Source organism: Lagenorhynchus albirostris, chromosome 2 (genome assembly GCF_949774975.1).
Source record: "Lagenorhynchus albirostris chromosome 2, mLagAlb1.1, whole genome shotgun sequence".
NCBI classification, from domain to species: domain Eukaryota; kingdom Metazoa; phylum Chordata; class Mammalia; order Artiodactyla; family Delphinidae; genus Lagenorhynchus; species Lagenorhynchus albirostris.
The window spans coordinates 158,392,160-158,417,885 of record NC_083096.1 but is presented as its reverse complement, the minus strand read 5'-3'; the positions used below and the strand labels follow the sequence as shown (position 1 = coordinate 158,417,885).

The window sequence follows — 25,726 nt, the reverse complement described above, 5'->3', positions numbered from 1 at the left end:
TTTCAAAGGTAACCTACCCCATCTCTGATTCCCTCTAATGCCCCAGGACAGAAGCCCTGGCAGGCTGCAACTAAAAAGGTTATTTGACCCCTCATTGTCTTAAGTGCCTGAGACCAATAAAGTATTTGATGACAGACTTTTCTTACGTTGTTGCCATCAGTGTTGAAATGCTAATGATTCTTTCTTCCCAGAAAAATTACTTTGGTAAAAATTTACCTTGTAACATTAATTACTCATGTTTATTGGTAGATTTGCTTCTAGCAAGAGCTCGATTAATTTGTTTTACTTTTTTTTTTTTTTTTTTTTTGCGGTACGCGGGCCTGTCACTGTTGTGGCCTCTCCCGTTGCGGAGCACAGGCTCTGAACATGCAGGCTCAGCGGCCATGGCTCACAGGCCCAGCCACTCCGCGGCATGTGGGATCTTCCCGGACCGGGGCACGAACCCGCGTCCCCTGCATCGGCAGGCGGACTCTCAACCACTGCGCCACTAGGGAAGCCCTGTTTTACTTTTATATATAGTTTTTTGACTGGGTGAAATTATATGTGTGAATTCTGCTTATTAACTGTTATTCTGTTAATAAAAGAATCCCAAGTTTTGCCAATATTACCTTCTCTCTATTGTTCTCAAATCAATCACTTGATTCCTTTTTGGGAATTTCAATTCTCCATTGAAAATGTCTATTTTTAATTCATTTTGTCCATATTTTCCTCTATTTTCTTTAATCATTTTAATTAATTATAATTATTTAAAGTCCTTGTCTTGGGGACTTCCCTGGTGGCACAGTGGTTAAGAATCTACCTGCCAGTGCAGGGGACACAGGTTCAATCCCTGGTCCGGGAAGATCCCACATGCCACGGAGCAATTAAGCCCAGGCACCACAACTACTGAGTCTGCACTCTAGAGCCCACGAGCCACAACTACTGAGCCCATGTGCCACAACTACTGAAGCCCACGCACCTAGAGTCCATGTTATTCTACAAGAGAAGCCACCGCAATGAGAAACCCGTGCACTGCAATGAAGAGTAGCCCCCACTCGCTGCAACTACATAAAGCCTGCATGCAGCAACAAAGACCCAATGCAGCCAAAAATAAATTAATTAATTAAAAATAAATAAAGTCTTTGTCTTATACTGCAACATCTGGATCACTTATTGATCAGTTTTTATTGTCTGTCTGATGATCAGTCTCATTTTCCTACCTCTTTGCATGTCTAGTGACTTTTTATTGTGTGTCAGACATTGTTAAAGTCATGTAGAAGATCTGTATGATATCTCCTATGACAGAGCTGGGTGACAATTTCAGTATGATTCAGTCTACCTCCGACTCATTCTTGCTTTCAGGTTGGGCTTTCCTGGGCTTTTGACTAAGAGTCTAATTGCTCTCTGTCTCCCCAATCCTGAAAGACTCACTGGAGATTCGGTTCTGCCCTTTAGAGGCTCTGCACCTGGCACTTTAGCTTTTTTTCCTACCTCCTCTTTACTCCCACAGCTTCAAAGTCTAGAAATTTTCTTGAGGGGAATATCAGCTATGTTTTTGCATCAGGCCTCATTCCCCTAATTGGACTTTGTGTCCTAAGCATCTCAAGATTATGAGAGATTTCACTTGGCCTTTTGGAAGCCCTCAGCTTAGCTTCCCAGCCTTTCACACTCAGACTCAGAACTCAGAAAATGTCCTATGGTTAAAAACAGCTGTGTTTTAGAGTCCCCAGTTTCTCACAACAGCCCCACTTAACTGCCAAAAGACATGTGGTTCCTTTTTCTACCAATATAAGGTCTCTGCATGGGTCAAGCTCAATACTCAACTCATGCACAGAATGAGCAAATGTTCCCAGGGAAGGAAACATCCAGTGACTATCAACTCAAATTAGAAGGGATACTCCCTGTCTGAATTCCAATTCTTCTAGTCATTGTTGCTTCCACAGCTCTTCAGTATCTTTAACATATGGTATTTATAATTTATTTGGCTTTTTCCAGTTATTGCAACCAGAGTACAGTATGTATTAGGGTGCTATACCCTATGCAAATCAGAATTCCAAAATACAAGTATGATTTGAATGAAGAACGAAAAAACAGCTTTCAGTTTTGAACATTGATTTAAAAGATTGCCAAGGGGCTTCCCTGGTGGTGCAGTGGTTGAGAGTCCGCCTGCCGATGCAGGGGACGTGGGTTCGTGCCCCGGTCCGGGAAGATCCCACATGCCGCAGAGCGGCTGGGCCCGTGAGCCATGGCCGCTGAGCCTGCACGTCCGGAGCCTGTGCTCCACAACGGGAGAGGCCACAACAGTGAGAGGCCCATGTACCGCAAAAAAAAAAGATTGCCAAGGATAAATCTATGGTCATGGTGCTAATGTGATTAACAAAGAAAGGTATACAAGGCAAAAGTTGGGCCAAAAATCCAGAAATATTCTTTGGCCATGTATTGTACATAGTTTGGATTTACTAAAAGACATAGTTTCAATTGTGCTGATAGCAATGACATTTTTTGGAGTAATTCAAAGATTATACGCAATATTTTCTGGACATGCCCAAAGATAGAATATATTGATGAAACACATCAAATATGACCTCAGAACCACTCTCAGACACATGGTAGAAATCTCAACTAAATGCCATTAAATCAATTACATTTAATTTACTTAAGATATGATATGTACCAGAAAAGTTAAATGAAACAAATAAAATTCTCCACTAAAGAACAAACTATGTTCATTGGTGGAAAAATATATTAATTTTAAAGAAATATTAGTTAAAAAAAAAGTAGAAGTTTATAGAAACATAAGAGTTAACTATTTCACTTTTATTTATTTATTTATTGGCTGCGTCGGGCCTTTGTTGCTGCGCGCAGGCTTTTTCTAGTTGGGGTGAGCAGGGACTACTCTTTGTTGCAGTGCCCAGGCTTCTCATTGCCATGGCTTCCCTTGTTGCAGAGCACGTGCTCTAAGCGCGCGGGCTTCAGTAGCTGTGGCGAGCGGGCTTCAGCCCGAGGCCTCCGTAGCTGTGGCTCACAGGCTCTAGAGCGCAGACTCAGTAGCTGTGGCACACGGACTTAGTTGCTCTGCGGCATGTGGGATCTTCGTGGACCAGGGCTCGAACCCGTGTCCCCTGCATAAGCAGGCGGATTCTTAACCACTGTGCCACCAGGGAAGTCCCTGGACTGTTATTTTAAAATAACAGAAAATGACGACTCGTTGCTAAATTTGTTCAGATCTCTCTTCAATCAAGATTATACCTCAATCTATAGTACCCAAAAAGTCTGTATAAAAATTAGTTTTGAGATTTTATGTCTGTGAATCTTATTCATTGTCAGACATTTTCCTTTCATTGTTCTAATTGCCTCATATTTTATTGAAATCTCACTTCGGTTGTATATTTCACATGCAGTGTTTCTCAATTTCAAAAAAACATTTTCTGATATGTATAGATATATGTTTTAGTTTTAAAAGTGAAATAGGGGCTTCCCTGGTGGCGCAGTGGTTGGGAGTCCGCCTGCCAATGCAGGGGACACGGGTTCGAGCCCTGGTCCGCGAAGATCCCACATGCCACGGAGCAACTAAGCCCGAGCACCACAACTACTGAGCCTGCCCTCTAGAACCCGTGAGCCACAACTCCTGAGCCCGAGTGCCACAACTACTGAAGCCCGCCTGCCTAGAGCCCGTGGTCTGCAACAAGAGAAGCCACCTCAATGAGAAGCCCGTGCACCGCAGCGAAGAGTAGCCCCCGCTCGCCGCAACTAAAGAAAGCCCGGGTGAAGCAACAAAGACCCAACCCAGCCATAAATAAATAAATAAATAAGTAAAATTAAATAAATAAAATAACAGTAAATTATTGAAATTTTTGAAAAAAAGAACTTAAGAATTTCTGTATGAGTATAGAAATGGCTTGAAGAAATGGTAAAAAATATTTATATTATGAATATTGGTGATTTATATGATGAAATTAAAATAATTAATATTTTCTGTAATAATAATTTATCATACACCACCCAAATACAATGTTTGAACATAATATGTAAAATTAGATTCTCTCACCTTTGATAATTTGCTGATTTTCAGTCTTGAAAACCACAACTTTAAATGTATTTTTCTATTCTGTCATTATGAAGGTATATTTTTCAAGGAAGATGAATGGAATGCATTTCATTTAAAAATGTGTTTGCTTAATTTATAACTTGTAAATATTTAGACATATAGTATCTGGGCGTCCTTCTGCACGCTCACCCAGAACCCCACCAATGCTAGGGGCCAGCGTGAGCCCAGCACCCCAACCACTAGTACATTTCAGAGCTAGCCTGGTGCTCACGGAAAATTAGGGGCAAAGAAGCATGACTTAACGACAGCACTAGGGCCAGATGGTGGGCATGTTCCATACCAGCAGAGGGAAAGGGCAGGCCTGGGAGAGCCCTGGAGTGACTGGTCTGGGGAGGAGGTCCCAGTCCCTGAAGCTGGAATGTAGTCCATGGAGCTGGTTTCAGGACCAGTGAAAGACAGCTGCAGCACAGGGGTATCTGCAAAACCCAGAGGGAAAACACTATCCTCCTTCCAAGGCTAGAGGAGAAGGAAATAGATGTCAAGGCAAAGAATCAGCTGCAGAGAGAGCGCCTGGGGCCAGGGCCTGAATACAATAGAGAAATCAAGCTGAGGTGTGACAGGCTTCCTGCAGGGGCTGAGGGAACAGGCGAGGCTGGTCTGGAGAGGCGGACTCAGGAAACGCAAGCAGGGTCACTGAGGAAGCACGGCTGGCTGAGGGGCCCTAGGCTGGCGTGTGCAGAGCCAAGGACCTGGACCAGCCCTAGCCAAAGGCAGGAACGGGCTTGGGCTGGGTTCAGAGACCTGGACAGTAATTGAGCTGAAGGAGAGAGCGGGTTCCGGCAGGAAAGGAAGCGTTCTTCCTTCTGTGTCAGGAGCATCTTCTCTGCACCACGTTTGGACCCCACAGCTACAGGGTGTGGCCTGGGTGGGTAGGGGTGGGAATTGGGCGTTCCTGGCCCTACAAGAGGTAGCGGGGTCCAGGGCATACTGAAAACATACCCTAGACTCCCCTAGCTGCTGGGAACAGTTGGCAGATGAGTTTTCCCTGGATCCTGGAGAAAGAGGGTGTCCAGCATCTAATCAAGGACCAACCTGGGCTCGCTCTTCTCCATCCTGGACTGAGGGAGGGTCTTGGGTCAAATTCTTGAAAGTTTAGAATAAATAAGGCAAAAAGAATCCAAAAGGATTGACAGTACAAAGCCATCTGTTCTCTCTCATCCCTCAAGCTCTTTGCCTCTGGGTTCTCACCCCAGGTTCCTACTCTCCTGAATCACCAGGGAGAGGGGAGGGTGATTCCCAAATGCACTAACTCCAAACAGAGGCCTTCCTTCCACTGTGTCTGAGCTCCCAGAGGCAATCGACTCTCAAGTTCTTTTTCCTCAGGTCAGACACAGAAGACTAAGTTAGACATTTCCCAAAGGAAACTGACTACTAAGGGAAAAGTCACATCAAAAGCAAGATAGTACAAGACCACGGGGATGGATGATGCCACAGGGAATCATTTTTTTATTTGAACAGAATCAAATTTGGCCTCAGGAGATTCAGCTGGCTCTAGCGTGGACACGAGATCATTTCTCAGAGACCCAGCAACAAGCAATTCATTCCACCAGAGCAAGTGAATTCATGACGTGGGCCCAGGCTGCCTCCTGGCCTTGGCCTGAGATGATGGTCAGTGTTGCATGGAATGAGCCAACCTAATTCCCAAGGAAGGAGAGATGACAATTACCAATGTGTATTTGGGCTTTTGTTTAATTCCTCTAGCAAGCAAGACAGGCGTTTGGCTGGTATGAGGTCTCAGGTGATACCCTTTCCCTTCCCACTTCTGCCCCCACTGGCAGGTTTCAGATATGGAGGAGACTGAGAAGACTTCTAGGAAAAAGAAGCAAATTAACCATGCCCACAGTTGAAATGCAGACAGGAGTCCAGATTCAAGAAGGAGGCAGGTGACAATATCCAGTCCTAGTGAGGGTGTGATAAAACAGGGACTGTTACGAGCTGTTGATGGGTGTGTAATTGGTGCTGCATTTTTGGAGGCAATTTGGTGATTTAATTAAACCATTTAAGTGCACACACATACTCCTTGACGCAGCGATTTCACTGCCAGGAATTTATTCTACAGATTTACAAGTATGCAAAGATTTGTGGACAGGGACACTCATTGCATTATTAGTTATCACAGTAAAGCAAATGCCCAAGGGGTGGGATAGGGAGGGTGGGAAGGAGAGGAAAAGAGGGAGGAGAAATGGGAATATATGTATAGCTGATTCACTTTGTTATACTGCAGAAACTAATACACCATTGTAAAGCAATTATACTCCAATAAAGATGTTAAAAAAAATGCCCATCAACAGGGGGATCAATTGAGTGAAATCAATACTCTGCATCTATTAAAAAGAATGAGGTAGATCTATATGTGCTGATATAAAAAGAAGTACAAGATACATTAAATGAGGAAAAGTGCAGAAGAGCCTTGTAACACTATCCCATTTGTGGATTTTTGAAGGAAATTGACTATACCTATATCTGTACTGTAATAGAAAATCTCTGGAAAGATACACAAGAAACTATGAATGGTGGTTACCACCGGGAGAAGCTTTATTTTTGATTTTGCATTTTTCTCTACTGCTTTGAATTTCTTTTCATGAGCATTATTTTTAAAATGTAAAAGAAAACAGTTAAAGAAGGAATAAGGGAACAATGAAAGGTAATGTATCAAAAATTAAAGAAATTTCTCAAACTTACCATTAGAAGGCAAATTCAGCAATAGGACCTGAGGTCAGTAAGACATGGTAGCTGACTGGTGAAGCCTTCCTGACCCATCTGACTTGGCAACATGAACACGCTGCCCTCACTCATTAAGCTTGAGATCCAAGCAGCCTTGTTATGGGGCCCCCTATAACATGGCCGAGGAGAGGGAGTGGTTCCATTCCCCCACTTGAAGCCAACTGCTAAGTCATCAAGGCACGAGGAGGGAAAGCACTGGTGGCCAGAACCATTGCCAGGGATTTGCACCCAGTGACAGAGTCCCGGCTAAGCTGAAGCAGAAGGCAGCAAGTCTGACGGATCCCTGTCCCAGCTAATGGCAGGATGGATCTCCAGCTTGGTTATCACCAAGTCTTGGCACAGGACTCTCGGGACAGTGGAGGTGATGGCAGAGTCGTGGGTAACCAGCAACTGCAGACGGAAGCAATCATCAGGACTGCTTCAAGAATGCATCTGGGGGCTTCCCTGGTGGCGCAGTGGTTGGGAGTCTGCCTGCCGATGCAGGGGACGCGGGTTCGTGCCCCGGTCCGGGAGGATCCCACGAGTCGCGGGGCGGCTGGGCCTGTGAGCCATGGCCGCTGAGCCTGCGCGTCCGGAGCCTGTGCTCCGCAACGGGAGAGGCCACAACAGTGAGAGGCCCGCATACCGCAAAAAAACCAAAAACAAACAAACAAAAAGAATGCATCTGGTAATACAAGCTTGGAGAATCCCAGAAACACTTGAGGAAAATCTACCGGAGACTAGAATGTCTGAGTGAGTCCTTGAGCATTTTAAGCTAATGATATTCAGGTTTCATGCATTCATCTGACATACTGAGGTCTTACTACATGCAAGGCACAGTAGCAAGCAGTAAATATGACAAACATGGAATTTATTAAGTTGAATTGGATAAAAATAAAACTGCCACTATTCAACCCTTTTGGGTCTACAAAAATGGCACTCTCTTATGGATCGACATAAATACAGAGAAAAAGAACAACAGAAAAAAAAAAAAAGAACTAACCAGTTAATTGCTTGATTGCAATTGTGGAAAGAGCTATAAAGGAGCAACCAGATCTAACCCAGTCTAGGGAATGGTGTATGTGGTGCTGGTCAACAAAGGCTTCCCTACAGCTACGTTTGAGGAAGTGAGAATGGAAAGGAATTAACTTAGCAAAGGAGACGGAGGGACATCATTCCTGGCAGTCAGCTGCAAAGGCTTTGAAGAGGAGGAAACTGGTCTGTTCCAGGGACTGATAAGGTGACTCAACCCACGGAGACGGGCAGATGTGGTAGAGGAGAAGAGGGAAAATGAGGATGAGAGGATGCTGAGAGAGAAGCAGGAGGCAGTTAGCCCTTGTAGGCCCTGTTTAGGACTTTGGGGTTTATCCCCAGAGATTTTGAAAGCAATGGCATATTATCTGTATCCAAACACTGGCAAAGTCTAGGAAACATTCGGGTCAATAAAGAATGTTCTTTCCCCTTTTGACAGAGCCCGGAGGTTTACAACTACAGGCGGCTAGTATGTGGCTGCGTCAGGACTGGAGTCTAGGTCCTTGCAAAGAGCTTTCACCACCCAGGACGCCACTGGGAGGGTGGCAGGGGTGAAGCAGGCAGCAGGCCAGGGGACCCTCTAGGAGGAGGCCGTGGAGGCCGAGGAGACCGAGTGTGACCGGGACCTCCCTACCCCCGGGAGGCAGCTCAGAGCCCAGCAGTCCTGGCAGAAGCTGCGCACAGAGAAGCAGTAGATGAGCAGGTCCAGGCAGCTGTTGAGACTCAGCAGCGCCAGGCTGAGGGTGTGCAGGACGTCAAGCGTGGAGGTGGCCTGGCACCCTCTGTCGTCGCGGCCCACGGTGTCCTCCTGCCCGGCCACCCAGGGCGCCAGCAGCAGGTGGTAGGGCGCCAGGCAGAGGGCAAAGACCAACAGGTGCCCGAGCACCATTGTCCTGGCCGCGCGCCGGTTTGGACCGTCTGGGGCGAGGGCCGGGCTCGGGCCCGAGGGCGCCGCGAGCACCCGCGCCAAGCTCACATAGGCCGCAAGCACCAGCAGGAAGGCGGCGGGGAAGGCGGCCACGGTGTCGTAGGCCAGGTCCGCGCTGGCGCTGCCCGGCCTGGGGCGCAGCGCATGCGGGGCGGCCAGCGAGGGTGCGGCACAGGCCTGGCGGGCCAGCCGGGCAGCAGCACACGTGGCGCGGGCGGGGCCCCAGCGGCGCAGGGCTGGGCGGCCGCACCGAGCCGCAGCGGCACACGCTGGTGAGCGCCGCGAAGGCCAAGGCCGCGTAGGTGGACACGCAGTAGGTGGTCCCGGCCGCGCGGCAGGCAGCCTCCAGGAAGGGCCAGTGGGTCGGGCCCAGGTAGTAGGTGAGCCGCAGCGGCAGTGTAAGCATGAAGAGCACGTCGGCCATGGCCAGGTTGAGCAGGTGGAGACGCAGGGCCTGGCCCAGGCGCCTGCCGCGGCGGACGAACACTGCCAGGGCCGCCACGTTGGCCGGCAGCCCCAGGCCCGGCGCCAAGGCGTAGGCTGTGGGCACCACAATGAAGCCAGCAGGGTCGCCCCAGGGGCTGCGGCCGCCAGCACCAACACCCAGGTCCCCAGCGCTGCTGTTCATCTCGGACCTTGGGCTAGCAAGAGGAAGAGAGGTCACCATGGAGGTTAGCCATACAAGAGCCCTCCATCCCGCCTTCCCCCACCAGACCCCCGTCCTCTTTTCCTCAGTCGGTGGTGGTGGGAAGCCCGGCGAGGGGCTGAGGCCTGAGCACAGCCAGCACCAGCTGGGGATGGAGAGGAGGGGATGGGCTCCAGAGTTATCTGAAGTAGAATGAGCTTGGTGACAAGATGTAGAAAATGAGGAAGAGACAGGAATCCCAGGTAGTTTGGAAATTTCCAACCTTGGCGACTGGGAGGGTGAAGGTGTCCCTCACAGATGGTGTACGGTTCTGACTTGTGGTGCCCAGGTATGTGCATTAATAAGCCTAAGCAAGGCTGAGCCAACAGGGAGTTATGGAGAAACCAGGCTGGAATATAGGGTCCTTCCTAGAAAAAGCCCACGCCTCCCTGCTCCAGTGCCATCCAGATCAGTAGGGGGGAGAGTGAGGCGTGGATGGAGTTATGGACTTAGGATGCAGTGACCCAGAGGCAGGCCCATGCACAGTGACCTTGGACTTACCCTGGTGAAGGTCCTCTCCTGGGGCTTGCCTGGAGCACCCTGGGCAGAGCTGAAAAGGTTTCACGTCTCACAGGCCTTCCAGTCTTGTTTCCTTCCCCCTTGCCTTTTGACCACAAAGAAGTCCTGGGTCTGATTTAAAACTTTGGACAGCAAAGCAAAAAGAGCACAGGCCCGGGAATCAGGCAGATCCTAGATACACACATTTATCTGCCATTATGACCTCGGGCACATTACTCAGCTTCACTGAGCCTGTCTTCTCTGCTGTAAAATGGAGATTAAAATACCTGCCTCACAGTGGTGTTGGGGGGATTATGAGAAAACATAAGTAAAACTCTGAGCACTGGCTGACACTGGGGAGATACGCTCCCTTCCCCTCTAGTAAGCACAGAGATAAATGTGTACACTCACACAGGCACACACACAGCGTTAGAGACACGGACACCCCAGTCAAACACAACAGCACAAACACATCTGGGCATATTCCCCCCTCCCCAAGGGGGATAAGTGCACAAGCCAATGTCCTGTTCCTATTTGTGGCACATAGTCACACTCCTAGGGTGTTCCAAAACATGGTTCCTCCAATACCAAAATTTGTACTTCTTACCTTTGAATCTCTCAGGCTCCAGTCCTTTCTGGGACCCTGAGTGAGTGTATTCCCTTCTGCCCCTCGCACTCAGCTCGGCCCACCATGGCTCTGGCCCTAACCATCCCACCCTGAACCTCTCCCCGCCTTCCCACCAGATCACTCCTCTCTTACCTCTTGCTGCTCTGGCTGCTGCAGATCTCTTTGGGTTCCTGGGGGCCTGGGTTTAAGGAGCTGAGACAGATGAGAATCCACTGCCACCCACATATCCTAGGCCCTCCCATCAACTGACTAATCCCAAGACACGACATGAAGAATGGGCTCAACAGCTGGAAGGGCTGGAGTCCACCTGTGGCAGCTGTGAGCAGGGTTTGTGGGGTGCAGCCAGGGCCCCAAGGGAAGGGAATGTCATTGCAAGGCAAGGGGGCACAGGGAGGGAGATAGCAAAGTATAAGGAAGGCCTCGCAGCTGAATGTCATTGTGCCGACCTGACCAAGGCTTAGGCTGTGGTTTGGGGGGCCCGTTTCCTAAGGCCTGGCTTCTCCTTGGGGTGAGGCAGCACAGCTAAAGCTAAAGATACTCCTGCTGCTGTCAATCCCAACTGCTCCTCCATACCAGCTGGCCAGCCTACTCTTCCAGCACCCTGCCTTTCCTGAAGCTGCTAGGTGGGCCCTACAGCCAAGCTTGAAGGGCCCTGTAGCTGCTAAATCAGCTTACAGGCCAAGCCTCGGTAAATAGGAGCCTTCAATCTAATACCAGCTGTGTGAGGTTTTACTCAAAGTCCTGGTTGGAGACAAGCTGGCTATGGAATCCTGGAAGGGGTGGAGATGGTAAGAGGCCAAGATCCCAGGGTTTCCAGGCTCTACTTTCAAGGGCTTCAAAATTTTCATGCAGAAGGGCAATTCTGGGAAGCAATGGAGATTTAATTACATTGAACCGATCATCCCATCTACCTTCAAGTTGAAGAGCAGGGGTGCCACACCTGCCCACTTCCAACTTTGGCAACTGGTGCAGTGGAAAGTGTGGGTTCTGGAGTCAACCAGGTCTTAATTCTAGTCTCAGGTCTGACACATAGGCACTTAAGCTTTCTGAATCCATTTTCTCATCTGTAGAACTGCTATTTAATAACAAATGCTATTTAATAATAGCATTTACTGAGCACTTATTATGTACCAGGCACTACTGTAAACACTTTAACTCACTAAATCTTCACAGCAACTCTATGAAAATATTTGCCATTATTATCCATATTTGCAAATAAGTTAATAAGTGGCACTATCTACTCTCTCCCTTCTTCTTTGCTGACCACTTGACCAGTGTGGGTAAATCTTAACTTGTCTAAGTCCAACTTGGAAATTCCATTCTCCTTGCCAGTGACTGGTCTAAGAATGGAAATGTGACATAATTCTGTACAGTGGGATGCAAGGGGAAACCTAGGGTCTTCTAAGAGAGCTTTCCTCTTTCTTTTCACCTTTGGATATTATGTGCAAATGTGTTGTCTGGAGCTGCTTCAGCTATTTTGTAACCCTGAGGGCAGAAGTCAATAAATTGAAAGCAGCACAACTACTGAGCCTGCGCTCTAGATCCCACGAGCCACAACTACGGAGCCTGTGAGCCACAACTACTGAAGCCCAGGCGCCCAGAGCCCGTGCTCCACAACAAGAGAAGCCACCACGATAAGAAGTCCGCACACCGCAACAAAGAGTAGCCCCCACTCGCTGCAACTAGAGAAAGCCCATGCACAGCAACGAAGACCCAATGCAGAGAAAAATAAATAAATTTATTTTTTTTTAAAAAGAAACTGAAGCTATGTTATCTCTGGACCTCTTATGTGACAGAAAGTTTCCTTATTGTTTTGACACACTGTACATGTAGTATACATATACTACTACATATATATGTATTAATATACATATATATGTATACACACACACATACATACACACACACACACCCCTAACTATAGAGAGATTGCATCACTGTGCTTTCAGACACAAGAAGACCTAACTAAGGGTGCCAGCTTACCTGAGGTTCCCAGCTCATCAGTGTCAGAGCAGAAATTACCCTTCTATAGTGAAGATGAAATGGAGTAATATACATAGACTTCTCTCACTCCTGTGGGCTCCCAAAAGCCATTCCCTAACCCCCAAAGCAATTTGTAGGCTGGTGGCCAGAGTATTTGCATAAATAAATGATTTCTTTTTCTTCACTATTTTCCCTTATGGAGGTACATCACTTCCCAAAAGAACCCCACTGAGGTGAAGATGGTTGGTGATGTGATAGTAGGTACCCTAACATGGTCACTTGCCCTCGAGAATTGTCTCTCACACACACCCTTCTGACTCCCTAGGACCTCTGGGATTCATCACAGGTTCTGGCACTGCTTTAACGTGCAGCATGCCTTAGAGTTGGCTGTCCCCTGCCTCCATCTAGGTGCCAAGGAGCACTTCCCTGGCAGTTTCAGGTCCTGTAAAATGACTTAATGCCCATCTCTGTTAGCTTTACAACTCTCAAGTGCACAAGATAAAAAGGAATGGGAGGGGGCTTCCCTGGTGGCGCAGTGGTTGAGAGTCCGCCTGCCAATGCAGGGGACACAGGTCCTAGCCCTGGTCTGGGAGGATCCCACATGCCACAGAGCTACTGGGCCCGTAAGCCACAACTGCTGAGCCTGTGCATCTGGAGCCTGTGCGCCGCAACAAGAGAGGCCGCGACAGTGAGAGGCCCGCGCACCGTGATGAAGGGTGGCCCCCGCTTGCCGCAACTGGAGAAAGCCCTTGCGCAGAAACGAGGACCCAACACAGCCAAAAATAAATTAACTAATTAAAAAAAGGAATGGGAGGGACATCCCTGGTGGTACAGTGGTTAAGAATCTGCCTGCCAATGCAGCGGACACAGGTTCAATTCCTGGTCCAGAAGATCCCACATGCTGCGGAGCAACTAAGCCCGTGAGACACAACTACGGAGCCCCCATGCCACAACTACTGAAGCCCACGCGCCCTAGAGCCCGCGCACTCTAGGGCCCACATGCCGCAACTACTAAGCCTGTGTGCTCCAACTACTGAAGCCCGTGCGCCTAGAGCCCGTGCTCCGCAACGAGAAGCCACCGCAATGAGAAGCCCATGCACCACAACAAAGAGTAGCTTCCGCTCACCACAACTAGAGAAAGACCGCGTGCAGCAACAAAGACCCAACGCAGCCAAAAACAAATAAAATTTAAAAGAAAAAAAAAGAATGGGGAGTACCTCACGTGGCTCAGCAGGCAGAAGCAGGTATACTCAGTACTCTGCCGTACTCGATGTGTAAATTCTGAGCATATAATAAAAACCTTAAAAACGTGCCTGCCTTTTGAATCAGCACCCTCACTTCTAGGGAAAGAAAATAAATATGCAGAGATGATTAACTGTGAGGTTTACAATAGTTAAAAAATTGGGAATAATCCAAATGTTTCTCATTGGGGGCTTGTATAGATACATTACAGTACATCCTTACAATGGAATACTATGCACCCATTAACATCAATGAGGTAAAACAGACAGAGAATGGTATTACAGTGTATTAGGTTTAAAAAGCAGATAATAAAGTAGTATATATGGTCTCATTTTCATTTAAAAACATCTGTATAAAGGCACAGAAAAAACTGGGAGGTACAGTTATACAAAGGAATTGAAAGTAGTTATTTGGGGGCATTAAAAGTTTGGGTGATTTAAATTTATTTTCTATTTTCATATGACATGAGGAATGCTAGAATATGTAATATGTACCCCTCAAAAAAGAGCAGTAAATGTCCAAGAGACAAAGCAGGGCCAGGTAGACCAGATGTCTACTTCAACGCTGGCCAACCTTGGGTGTACTGGTAACAAGGTGACATTCTGTGTTCCACCATGTTCCTGCTTTGGCAGTGACATGGCATGAGGAGGCAAGACAGACTCTACTCCCAGGATTCCTTGAATGCACTTGGAGACTTCCTCCTAGGGTGTCTGAACATCTTTTTAGTTTGGACTATGAGCTAGCAGATATCCAGCAGCAGCAGGAGCCCCAGGCAGACGATGGCTGGGATGCAGGTGTTCAGTGATTCTTTCAGAGACACCAAAGTGAAGATAGCCCCTGGAATGGAAAATGAGGTCCCTGAGGCTCCCTGGGAATGCTCAGGAGATCCAGGAGCTCAGGGCCCTCCAGCCAAGCTGACCCACTCTACCTTAAGCCCTCTCTTGAACACTGCCCCCCACCAACACACACACCCTAAACTAGCTGCACTCATCTCTCTGACCTCCCAGAGAAAGCAGAACCAGAAATCAAAAGTTTCTTGAACTAACGTAGACCCTCTCAGATGGCAAGAAATAGCAACAATCCAACCAAACAGGGCAAGGTGAGTAGGTGGGCATTTTGGAACAGATTCTCCCTGATCCTTCTCCTTTCTCAATCCTAGTGGAGGGAAGAAGGCCCAGGGATTGGTGGTGGAGGTAGTGGGAAAGATCTGAAAATGAAGGAAGCTGTGGAAATGGAAAGAAAGCCTGGAAGAAGGGTGGTAGTGGCAGCAGCAATGGTGACACAAGGCCAGGGGACACAGAAGAGCCTGAAGATGTCTGGCCTTTGAAGCAGCAGCTGTCTTTGTACATCAGCAGTTCCTGTGGGCAGAGCCACTAAGAGGAGGCCCTCTAGGAATGCCTGCCACAGGGAAATCCTCTGCCTTTCTGGTCAGGGGGCCCAGCTTCCTTGCTCTCTGTTTCCACCTGCCAGACACATGAGTCCAGTGGCGGCTGCTACTCCAACCCCTCATCTCAGGGTAGGGGTAATGAGAAAGGGATAGGGGCTTTTAGGTTACAATATATCCTTATAATGGAAATACCATGCAGCCAATAGAATTGATGACATAGAAGGTATATCTGACATAGAAGAGGGTTATAGTATATTAAGTTTAAAAAGCACCTAGCCTAGTCTGAAGACCATGGAAACTGCAATAGAGCAGGAAATGCTTCTGGTTCCAGAGGAAAAGAGTGGCAAAAGTAACGAGAACAGCCAGACTTTTTGCTATCACCCTCGCCTAGAAGTCCCCATTTCACCAGCCCAGTTGCACCCCCCTTACCCATCATGAGCAGTGTCAAAAGCAAGTTGCTGATCTCTTGCAGCATCGGTGGGCCCAGGACCAGCAGCAACCCAGCTAGCAGTTCCAGCCAGCCCACAGCCACTTGGTAGCTCATGGGATTTGGCTGGTAGCCGAACACCTTCAGTGGAAACACCTCAGCGAACTGCACGAACAGGGCTTTCTAGGGGCGGCAGGGAATGCCTGTCAGCCAGAGTCACCAAGGATCCACTGCCCAGATGCTCCACAGAGGCATTCTGTGCCAGTGCCCTCAACGTCCCCAGCAAAGGAGATACTACTCTAGGCCAGGTCCAGGGCTAAGGTCAGCCAGCCTGGAAAGGAGACGGCCTCCCTGGGGGGCTGAGCTTTGGAATCAGAAAACAGGCTTTACGCTCCAAGAAGGGTGGGATGGTGGTACAGAGATGGACTGATTTTCTCACCAGATTACAACCCAGCCCCAAATTCCGGGAAGAGGAAGCTAGGCTTGGGCTTTCTCATCTAGTGCCAAGGCCTTGGGAACTCCGGCGCTTCTCTTTCTGTTTGGCCTGGTTTCTCTTCAGGCTACTATGCAGGGAATATTTGGTGAGGAGGAAGGGAATGGAAGGGGAGATTCTTGTTCATTAAACAGATTCTACTCAATATCATATGCTGGGACCTGGCTCTCATTGCAGTAGACAGAAAGGGAGTTGAGGGGGTCAAAGTGAGTGACTCAGCTCGCTCGCTAAGTCAAGCTCTGTCCTGGGCCACATGACAACTTCACCTGGACCCTTAGGTTGGCTACCTTTGCTGGCTCTCCCACCTCAGCTCTACCTCCCCTACTCAGTGCTCTAAGGAAGAAACTCTAAGCTGTCCGGTTCTGAGGATGTACTTCCCCAAACAACCCCCCACCCTAAGCCAGGCCTGGAAGAAGGAAACTGGCAGAGATCTAGAAGTCTGGCTTATCTGAGGGACTGGGCAGATTGGTGGGCAGAAGGACATGACAGCTTTTCGGAGAGTCTGGAACTAGACAGGAAGTCGAAGGGCGACTTCTAGGCCTCCCTCTCAGGCTCTGGGAAGGGCTCTCTGGATTCTAAGTTAGGAGAGTATCTAAAGTTTGGGTCCTGCTTCTTGACTAGTTGTGTAACCTTTAGCAGATACACTTCACCTTCAGGGCAGGTTTCCTACTCTGATAAGCAGGGATTAATAACCCCCCGCCTCATGAACACCCCAAAGAACTCAAGCAAAGGAAGGAGGGCGCAAAGGGAGCTCGGTCCCTCTCTCTCCCCAAGGGTCCCAGAGTATTCCTCATCGGCTCCAGATTTGCCTGGGGCCAAAAATGCCCGAATGGAAGGGAATGTGACCGTCCCCTTCCAGGGAAAATCCAGAGAACTCGGAGGAACTCCCCAGGCAGGGGCCCACGCCTAAGTAGCTGTCCAGGTGCTCCCCCCAGCTCTAGCGCCGTCTGGCCCGAAGACAGGCGGGTCCGCGGGGCGCGGGCGGGCACGGAGAGGCGGGAGCCGGCCGGGCACCTGGGTAACGGCCGGGGTCGCAGCCCCCGCCGCCCTGCGGCCAGTCCCCCGCCCAACCGTCCGCCGCCCACCCCGCGCCGCTCACCATCTGCTCTGACACCGGAGCCGAGATCTGCTCCGAGAGCTTGGCCGCCCCCGTGAGCGCGAAGAAGCCGCCCAACAGGACGCGCAGAGCTGCGAGCGGGAGCGCCATGGCCGCGCAGGCCTCCGCGACGCGCCCGCCTCAGGGTAGGCCCCGCCGAAAACCCGCCCCCTGCCGCCCGTCCGTTTCCTCCCTCCCGGGGCGGCCGGAAGACCTGCGCCAGAGCCGCCGCTCCTCGCCCCTAAGGGGGTTGCCGCCCTCTTTTGGGCCAGCACCAAAAGGCTGAGGCAGGAGACGGCGCTTGGGCAGGGCAGCCCCATCTCACAGATGGGGATACTGAGGCCCACTTGCTCTTAACTAAACGGGCCCCTCCGAATTCAGGGAAAGTCTCCCAGCTAGTATGGACAGAGTAGAATCAAACATGGGTATATGGACGTGACGTGCAGAAGAGCTCTGTTACGGTCAAAAGACGTTGCGCGGCGGGGGGTAGGGAGGTAGGGGAGGAGGGAGTCGCTCCTGCCCTTGCCACACTAGCTTGGCGATCCGAGCTGTCACCTAACCTCTTTGGGCCTCAGTGGCGTCTGCATCTGTAAATGGGGATAATGCCGTTATCAGTTCCGAGCCTAGAGCAGGCCTAGCAGAACGCCTGGCACATGTAAGAACTCAGAATTATTTGTACATTAGTAAATTTATGAAATTATTAAGAATAAATCAATAACTAGTAATTTTAAAATAAGTTGTTCTTTTCTATCATTGCCTGAAATGTATTTTCCCTCTAATATCTCTCAGCTGAAGTTAAAATGGGAAAGGTGTTTGAAAATTCAGGTTCTTACAGCCATGGGTAGAGAGGCTTTCACTGAACAAAACCCTACAGGCCACTCCTGGCCCATCTGCTTTTACCTGGAAATCTATCTAGATCTGGATGAGAAAACTGACAAATTCAGAAAGCGCTCTGGTTTTACTCCCTTCCCCTCCCTCAGCTAACAATGTTTGTTTACATTTTTTAATAAAAATTTTAAGGCAGCTTTCATGACACATGAAAATTATATGAAATTCATGTTTCAGTGTTCATAAATAAGTTCATAAACTGTGGTTTATTGAACCACACTTTGCGTATTGTCTACTGCTTTTGTGCTGCAACAGCAGAATTGAGTAGTTCCCACCTTACAGCCTGCGAAGCCTAAAATGTTCATTACCCAGCCTTTTATGAAAAAGGTTTGCCAAGCCCTGGTCTAGAGAGCCAGAGAGGCCCCTAACAGGGGTCTCAAACTCTCCTGCTGCTTCCACTTCCTGAGAGCCGAGCTGCTTGTGATCTTTGTTTTCTACCTACCCACAACCTGCTGGGTAGGTAGCCGGCAGGCTGAAGACTGAAATGTCCTATGTGCTTCTAAAGACCAAGCAGTTTCAACATCCAGGTGTGCTAGCTATTACATTATAAACTGGGCCTTTCATTACCTACATCTTTGTCACTAATCCAAATTATCTGATCAGTTAATAAAATAGCTAAGTTCTCTACCTTGGACTATTATATATAATTATGTATAAATGCATAATTATTAAATTCCTCAATGAAAAGAGAAAAATTATTAAAACACTTATTTAATCACCGAGAACACACATCCACATTAGGAATTTATATTTTAGGATACTTATCTCATACAAAATTTAACACAAAAGTATAGACTTTGATAATAAGCAATATGCACATTACTATTCTTTCTCCTTTACTAATTTTTCTATCCTCGGAATTAAAGATGTGACTGCAAGTCGTAGGGCAGGGCCAGAAACCAACAGATTTCTTTGTTTTGACTCAGTCAAAGCTGAAAATGTAGCATCACATAAATAAATAGTTGAAAAAGGCAATAAAAATTTCAGTGCCTTTTCATGGAGTTCTGGGTAACTTGCCTTTGCATTTATCCAAAACTGAGTTACAGACATTGATTTAAATACTGATTGTAATCCTAAATCTGACGATAACCGTGCTAGTTTTTCTTCTTCGAAGTCCGTGAGATTACTATTTTGGTGATTCATAAAAGGATTAATTATCCACAAATTTCCTGAACACAAGTCTTCTTCTGGTGGGTAACAGTCATTGAGCATTTGAGAAAGTCCTTCCAGGTGCTCAAAAATAATGCTTGCAATACTGCTCATATTTAAGCCTGATGAGTTTGAGAATTCAGAAAATGAAGGGAACATGTCATAATCATTCTCTTCCATGCGCTTCAACCACATTTTTAACTTTTTCTTAAGTATATCGATTTTATTATACAAATTGAAGAGAGTAGTCATAGATCCTTGGAGACTTAAATTTAGTTCATTTATAAGTGAAAAAATATCTGATAAGTAGGCCAGCTTTGCAACCCATTCCTCATCAAAAAAATATTTGGCCAAATCTGAATGGTTTTGATTTAAAAATATTTCAATTTCATGTCGTAATTCAAATAATCTTGTTAAAATTCTCCCTCTTGATATCCAACGTACTTCAGCATGAAGTGGTAAATTCACGTGCTCAGACCCCATCTCTTCACACAAAATTGTTAACATTCGTGAATTCAACGCATTGCTCTTTATAAAACTTAAAATTTGTGCTGACTGCATAAGAATTTCATGTAAGCACGGAGACAACTTTTCTGCTGCTAAATGTTCACGGTGAATAAAACAATGTGTAAATGCCACTGTATTCATGGCAACTTCTTGAATTTTTGCCCTTAAACCAGAACACCTACCAGTCATGCTTGCAGCCCCATCTGTACAGAGACCAACACAATGCTTCCAGTTCAGAGATTTACTATCAATATATTTATTTATTAGTTCAAATATTTCAAAACCAGTCATCTGAGAAGGCATTTCAATGCAACATAATAATTCTTCTTTTATATCACTACAACCATAATCAATGAAACGAATATAGCACAAAAGAAGGGTGGTATTTGAGATTTCTAATGACTCATCTATCTGAAGGGCAAACCACTTTGATTCTCTGACTTTCTGAATCAGCTGATCTTCAATGTCTGCAGACAGTTCATCAATCCTGTGTCCAATTGTACTATTAGAAAGAGGAATGGTTTTCATTTTGTCTCCAGCACTGGAACCCAAAACTTCTGAACACATTTCTGCTAAATATGGTTTAATTATTTCTTCAGCAATGGAAAATGGCTTTTTGCTGGCAGCAATTTGGAAAGCAATTAAATAAGAAGCTTTCACAAGTGACTTTTCAACTAGTAAACACTTTTTTAAAGCACTGTTTTGACATTCCATTTCAAGAGATTTTTGTTCAAAAAAATCTACTGGTTTGTTTTCTAATTCTGAATGCTTTGTCTTCAAATGATGAGAAAGATTTGCTGGCTTCATGTTTTCACTGGATAAAATTTCTCCACAGATGACACACTGTGGTCTTGGTGAGCTTTCTTTTGATCCCGGACAGATAATAAAACCAACTTTTAAATATTCCACATCATAAGTCTGGAAAAAACCTATTCTTTTTTTCTTTGCAGGTGGAGAATCAAGTTCCGCATCATTTTTCTCATTAGGCATAGATAAATCTGAATGAAATATTTGAATCACTGTTATTTTCAAGAACAAATAAGCAATGTTCTTTATGTTTTTCCCCCACGTTTAAAATTTATATTTTGTTACTATTCATATTTGTCAAAAGCATACACTAATTAAGGTTTAAACACAAACCATAATACTTCCATGATGCCATTAAAAACTGAATTTCTTGGGACTTCCCTAGTGCTCCAGTGGGTAAGACTCCACACTCCCAATGCAGGGGGCCAGAGTTCGATCCCTGGTCAGGGAACTAGATCCCGCATGCATGCCGCAACTAAGAGTCCACATGAGGCAACTAAGAAGGCTGCAGGCAACAACTAAAAGTCCACATGCCGCAACTAAGAAGCCCGCATGCCGCAACTAAAAGATCCCGCATACTGCAACGAAGACTAAGACCCGGTGCAGCCTAAATAAATATTTTTAAAAAACAAAAAAAACAAAAAACTGAATTTCTCTTTGCCCAAAGCTTGGTCACTGACTGTAGTAAAACTGTAGGCAGTGGTATGTGTCCTAGCAGTGCCATGTATTCAGTAGATTAGTGGAATTAGGGCTGATGTCCATAGAATACACCAAGTTAAGAGTAAACTATTTTAGGGACTTCCCTGGTGGCTCAGTGGTTAAGAATCCGCCTGCCAATGCAGGGGACATGGGTTTAAGCCCTGGTCTGGGAGGATCCCACATGCTGCGGAGCAACTAAGCCCATGCGTCACAACTACTGAGCCTGCGCTCTAGAGCCCCCAAGCCACAACTACTAAGCCTGCGTGCCACAACTACTTAAGCCCGCGCACCTAGAGCCCGTGCTCCACAACAAGAGAAGCCACCGCAATGAGAAGCCCACGCACCACAATGAAGAGTAGCCCGCACTCACCCCAACTAGAGAAAGCCTGTGTGCAGCAACAAAGACCCAACGCAGCCAAAAATTAACACCAAAAAAAAAGAATATACTATTTTACTTTTTAAAAGATGGGGAAAAAAACTGAGAGGAGAAAAAAATTTGGCAAAAAGTTAACATTTGGTGAATCTAGATGAAGGGTATATTCATTATGTATATTCATCTAAGGGTGTTCATTGTGCTGTATTTTCAATCTTTCTGAATTTTGAATTTTTCAAAATTAAAGTTGAGGGGAAGGGGGTTAATTATTAGTTTTAATACCCAGTGTCAGTGAAGGTGTAGAGAAATGGATGCTCTCAAACATTGCTGATTGGAGCATAAATTCATATAACTTTTCAGGAGGGCAATTTTGCAATACATATCAAAATCTAAGCCTTAAAATTCTATGAGAGCTTTTGAATCAGTAATTCCACTACTTAGGATTTATCCTAAGGACATAATTAGACAAGTGGAGAAAGATCCATTTATACAGCTTAACTCAATACTGTTTATAATATTAAAAAACTAGAAGCAATCTAATGTCAACCTTAGGAGGATGGATATACATTATATATATCCATACGTTATATATACTGGAATCTGTGCATCCATTAAGAATCTCAACGTATATTTAAATTTACGTTGATGTGGAATGATGTTTTCGTGCAATGTCAAGTGAAAAAGTAGTTTACAACAGTATACAGAAAACATCCTAATACTTAATCTAGAAATTCAAAAATGTATAAGCACACACATACCCACATATACAGCTGTCCACAGATCCCTTACTACCTTCCACATGTGAATGTGTATTTAATATAAATTCATGTAAACAAAGAGTGTATCATTTTTACAGGAATACAAAACAATCAAATTTACTGAGGAAGGAAAAGAGAATTCTCCTTGACTCCTACCAAAAGAAAGGCATCCTACATAAAAACTCATGGTTAGCTGTTGACAGACTAAGCTTTTACTTTCATCTTTTGGCTGCGCTGCACAGCACATGTGGGATCTCAGTTCCCCAACCAGGGAACGAACCCGCACCCCTCGCACTAGAAGCGCAGAGTCTTAACCACTGGACCACCAGGGAAGTCCCCCGACTAAGCTTTTAAATATATTCTATGAAGTAAAAGTAGCATTAAAAACAAAAATCAAAAAATGTTTTGGGCAGAGTAGCCTATAAAAGTAACTGAAAACATAAGGGTAGTGGGATTAAAAGCAGTTAACATGGATTGGGGCAAGAGTGTACAATATTTTCAAGTATGAATTCAAATAATTTTCCTAATCACCAATACCTCAGACATATAATTATACTCTTAGTAAGTCAATTCAGTATTTAAAAAAAGAACCAAGGTTAAATCACTAATACTTTTAACTAAATTCGTATCTTAGTAATTATAATAGCCTGTCTATACATTTGAAAAGCAGTGCACATGTACAGAAGATGCTTGTCCACTCTACACATAATGCTTTGCGTGCATATGGATTCAATTCAGTAGTTATTAGTGTTAATGACAATAAATACAAAAGGAATCAATTAGATGTTCAAAGTATGTGATCCAAGAATTGTTTTCACATTTAAGAAATTGTCAATGACTTTCTTTTCCTTTCTTAAAAAATCAAAAACAAGCACACAAAACAGAAAACAAACTTACTACATGTGGAAAGCACAACAACACATACCTGTCTGACATTCCTTGTGTTGTGTATGTGGTTTGCAAGAGGTGGCCTTGGTCTGTGTGACGGGTTTGCACAATAATGCTTTGTTCTTTAAAAGCTTCAAAGACTGGGAAGACAGAAGTTTCATGGCATCTGTCTGTGTACTTCCCTAGTTAAAAAAATCCAGAAACCAGAGAGATTTTTTTTAGTACCTTCTCACTGACTAATATTGCTATCAGTTGAAAGGTGACATATATCAAGAGAAATATAATTCTCTAAAAGAGTGGTACAAGAAAGTTGCTTTGGAAAATATATACTAATTCCTAATTCTTCAATCAGTATCAGTACCATTTATTGATTTAAAAAAATACTCTGCCAATAATAAGTGCAATCAAAACAAAGAAAACAATCTGATTAGGACAATTGGCTATTCAGAAAACTTAGATCCAACTTCAGACCATATGCAAAAAAATATTCCACATCGATTAAAGACCTCAACGTGAAAAAAATAAAACTTTAAAATCAATGGAGAATTTTCAAATAACCAGAACTCAGAGGAAGTATTCTTAAATAAAACACAAAAGAGTTAAAAATATAGTAGAAAAGGTTGATACAACTGACCACCTTGAAGTTTTAAGCTTTTGCAAACAAAGGTCTTAAAGGGTGAAGGATAAACAACAGAGTGGGAGAATGTATTTAAAACATGTTCTTTCATTCAGTAAACATTTACTGAACGTTTACGACAAGCCAGGCACTGTCCTTAGACCTGGGCATACAGCAGAAGACAAGACAAAGTCCTGCTCTTATGGGCCTTACCTTCTAGAGGGAGACACAGAATATAAACAAGTAAAACAAATACATAATGTATAATTCCAGGTAGTAATAACTGCTATGAAAGAAATAAAGCAGGATAAGAGAATGGAGAGTGACAGCGTGGAGCAGAGGTAATTCTGGAGTAAACATTTGAGCAAAGACCTTATGAATATTCAAAAGAGCATGTCATGCAATGCCTGAGGTCAGAGGATTCCAGGCAGAGGGACTGAGATGCAAAAGACCTGAAGTGGGAAAGAGCGTGACATGCTTAAGGAACATCAACAAGAACAAGGCTGAAATAAAGTTAAGCCAGGGCTAAAATGATACATTTGGAAAGGTCGGCAGAAGCCAACTTGTATAGGACCTGGAAGGTCTTAGTAAAAAAAACAACAGAAAATTAGGATTGTACTTTAAGCATGATGGGAAACCACCGAACGGTACACAGTAGCCTCCCTCATCTGCAGTTTTGCTTTCCTTCGTTTCAGTTACCCATGGTCAACTGCAGTCTGAAAATATTAAATGGAAAACTCCAGAAATAAACAATTCATAAGTTTTAAATTGTACACCATTCTGAGTAGCACTATGGAATCTCTTGCTGTCCCATTCTGTCCTGCCCAGGAAGTTAACCATCCCTTTGTCCAGCGTATCCTGCCCATTAGTCATTTAGCAGCCATCCTGGTTGTCAGCTTGATTGCCATGGTGTCACAGCGCTTCTAGTCAAGTAACCCTTATTTTATTTCATAATGGCCCCAAAGTGCAAGAGCAGTGATGCTGGCAATTCAGATATGCCGAAGAAAAGCCCTAAAGTGTGTCCTTCAAGCGCAAAGGGAAAAGCTTAACACTTCATCACAACACCTACGTTTTTCACCTCACTTCATCACCTCATATCACCACCACAAAGGTGAATACAGTACAATAAGGTATTTTGAGACAGAGATCACATTCATATAACTTTTATTATAGTATACTGTTATAATTGTTCCATTTTGTTATTGTTAATCTCTTACTGTGCCTACTTTATAAATTAAACTTTATCATAGATATGTATGTATAGGAAAAACATAGTGTATATATAGGGTTCGGTACTGCCCATGGTTTCAGGCATCCACTGGGGGTCTTGGAACGTATCCCCCACGGATAAGGGAGTACTACTGTTATTTAAATTTACTTTTTAAATAGGTGATAGAGGCAGTAATTTTGAATGACGTAACAATTCAAAAGGTATAAAAGTGTATACATGAAAAGTAAGTTTTCCACACCTGTCTGCCATCTATCCAGACTCAGTCTTGAACACAGTGTTCCCAGTTTCGTATACATCCTTCTAGAGATGGGCTATGTAATTAAATAAGTTGCTTCTGACTACACATGGTAGCATATTATTAGCAAAGCTCAGCACCTTGCTTTGCCACTTAGCGAACTATCTTGGAGGTATTTTCATAAAACTTTATACAAAGCTGCCTAGTAACAGCTTTATACACTGAATGTACTATATGTAATTTGAAGAGTCCCTGCTGCTAAACATTTAAATGTTACAAATCTTTTGCTATTATAAACAATGCTACAATAAATATCCTTACATACAAATTGATTCTTCATGTGCCAGTGTATCTGTAGACCAAGGTCTTTCTCTTTCCCTGCAAAA

The 25,726-nt window shown here is 45.3% G+C and overlaps 3 protein-coding genes across 12 annotated transcripts in view; all 3 read right to left on the bottom strand.

The window, feature by feature from the left end:
• Positions 1-7,644: 7,644 nt before the first annotated feature.
• LOC132514965 (transmembrane protein-like) lies at positions 7,645-13,725 on the bottom strand. 3 transcript variants are annotated; one of them, XM_060140594.1, is made up of 3 exons: positions 10,694-13,725; positions 9,937-10,076; positions 7,645-9,391 (listed from the first exon to the last, which is right to left on the bottom strand). In XM_060140594.1, exon 3 carries the CDS (start codon positions 9,376-9,378, stop codon positions 8,578-8,580), a length of 801 nt encoding a protein of 266 aa, XP_059996577.1. In that variant the 5' UTR covers positions 9,379-9,391; positions 9,937-10,076; positions 10,694-13,725; the 3' UTR covers positions 7,645-8,577. The 3 variants fall into 3 exon arrangements, with proteins under 3 accessions (XP_059996577.1, XP_059996578.1, XP_059996576.1); XM_060140595.1 differs by having other exon boundaries at positions 9,937-10,039; XM_060140593.1 differs by lacking the exons at positions 9,937-10,076; positions 10,694-13,725 and having other exon boundaries at positions 7,645-9,417.
• A 185-nt stretch (positions 13,726-13,910) lies between these two features.
• Positions 13,911-17,328, bottom strand: TMEM35B (transmembrane protein 35B). The gene is made up of 3 exons (XM_060140596.1): positions 17,193-17,328; positions 15,603-15,783; positions 13,911-14,623 (listed from the first exon to the last, which is right to left on the bottom strand). Exons 1-3 carry the CDS (start codon positions 17,298-17,300, stop codon positions 14,526-14,528), a joined length of 387 nt encoding a protein of 128 aa, XP_059996579.1. The 5' UTR covers positions 17,301-17,328; the 3' UTR covers positions 13,911-14,525.
• A 1,459-nt stretch (positions 17,329-18,787) lies between these two features.
• The window catches only part of ZMYM6 (zinc finger MYM-type containing 6), a 43,381-nt gene continuing 36,442 nt past the window's right edge, over positions 18,788-25,726 (bottom strand). For all 8 annotated transcript variants that reach the window (XM_060140584.1, XM_060140589.1, XM_060140585.1 and 5 more), the window contains 2 exons: positions 23,296-23,440; positions 18,788-20,731 (listed from right to left, as the gene is read on the bottom strand). In XM_060140584.1, coding sequence (XP_059996567.1) covers positions 18,900-20,731; positions 23,296-23,440 — 1,977 coding nt within the window. In that variant the 3' untranslated portion in view covers positions 18,788-18,899. The remainder of the gene's footprint in view (positions 20,732-23,295; positions 23,441-25,726) is intronic.

Coding starts and splice junctions, on each gene's coding strand:
- LOC132514965 (XM_060140593.1), bottom strand. CDS start 9,417: ATGGTGACCTCTCTTCCTCTTGCTAGCCCAAGGTCCGAGATGAACAGC.
- TMEM35B (XM_060140596.1), bottom strand. CDS start 17,300: ATGGCGCTCCCGCTCGCAGCTCTGCGCGTCCTGTTGGGCGGCTTCTTC. Junction 15,784..17,192: donor CTCCGGTGTCAGAGCAGATG/GTGAGCGGCGCG, acceptor TGCCGCCCCTAG/AAAGCCCTGTTCGTGCAGTT. Junction 14,624..15,602: donor TTTGACACTGCTCATGATGG/GTAAGGGGGGTG, acceptor TTTCCATTCCAG/GGGCTATCTTCACTTTGGTG.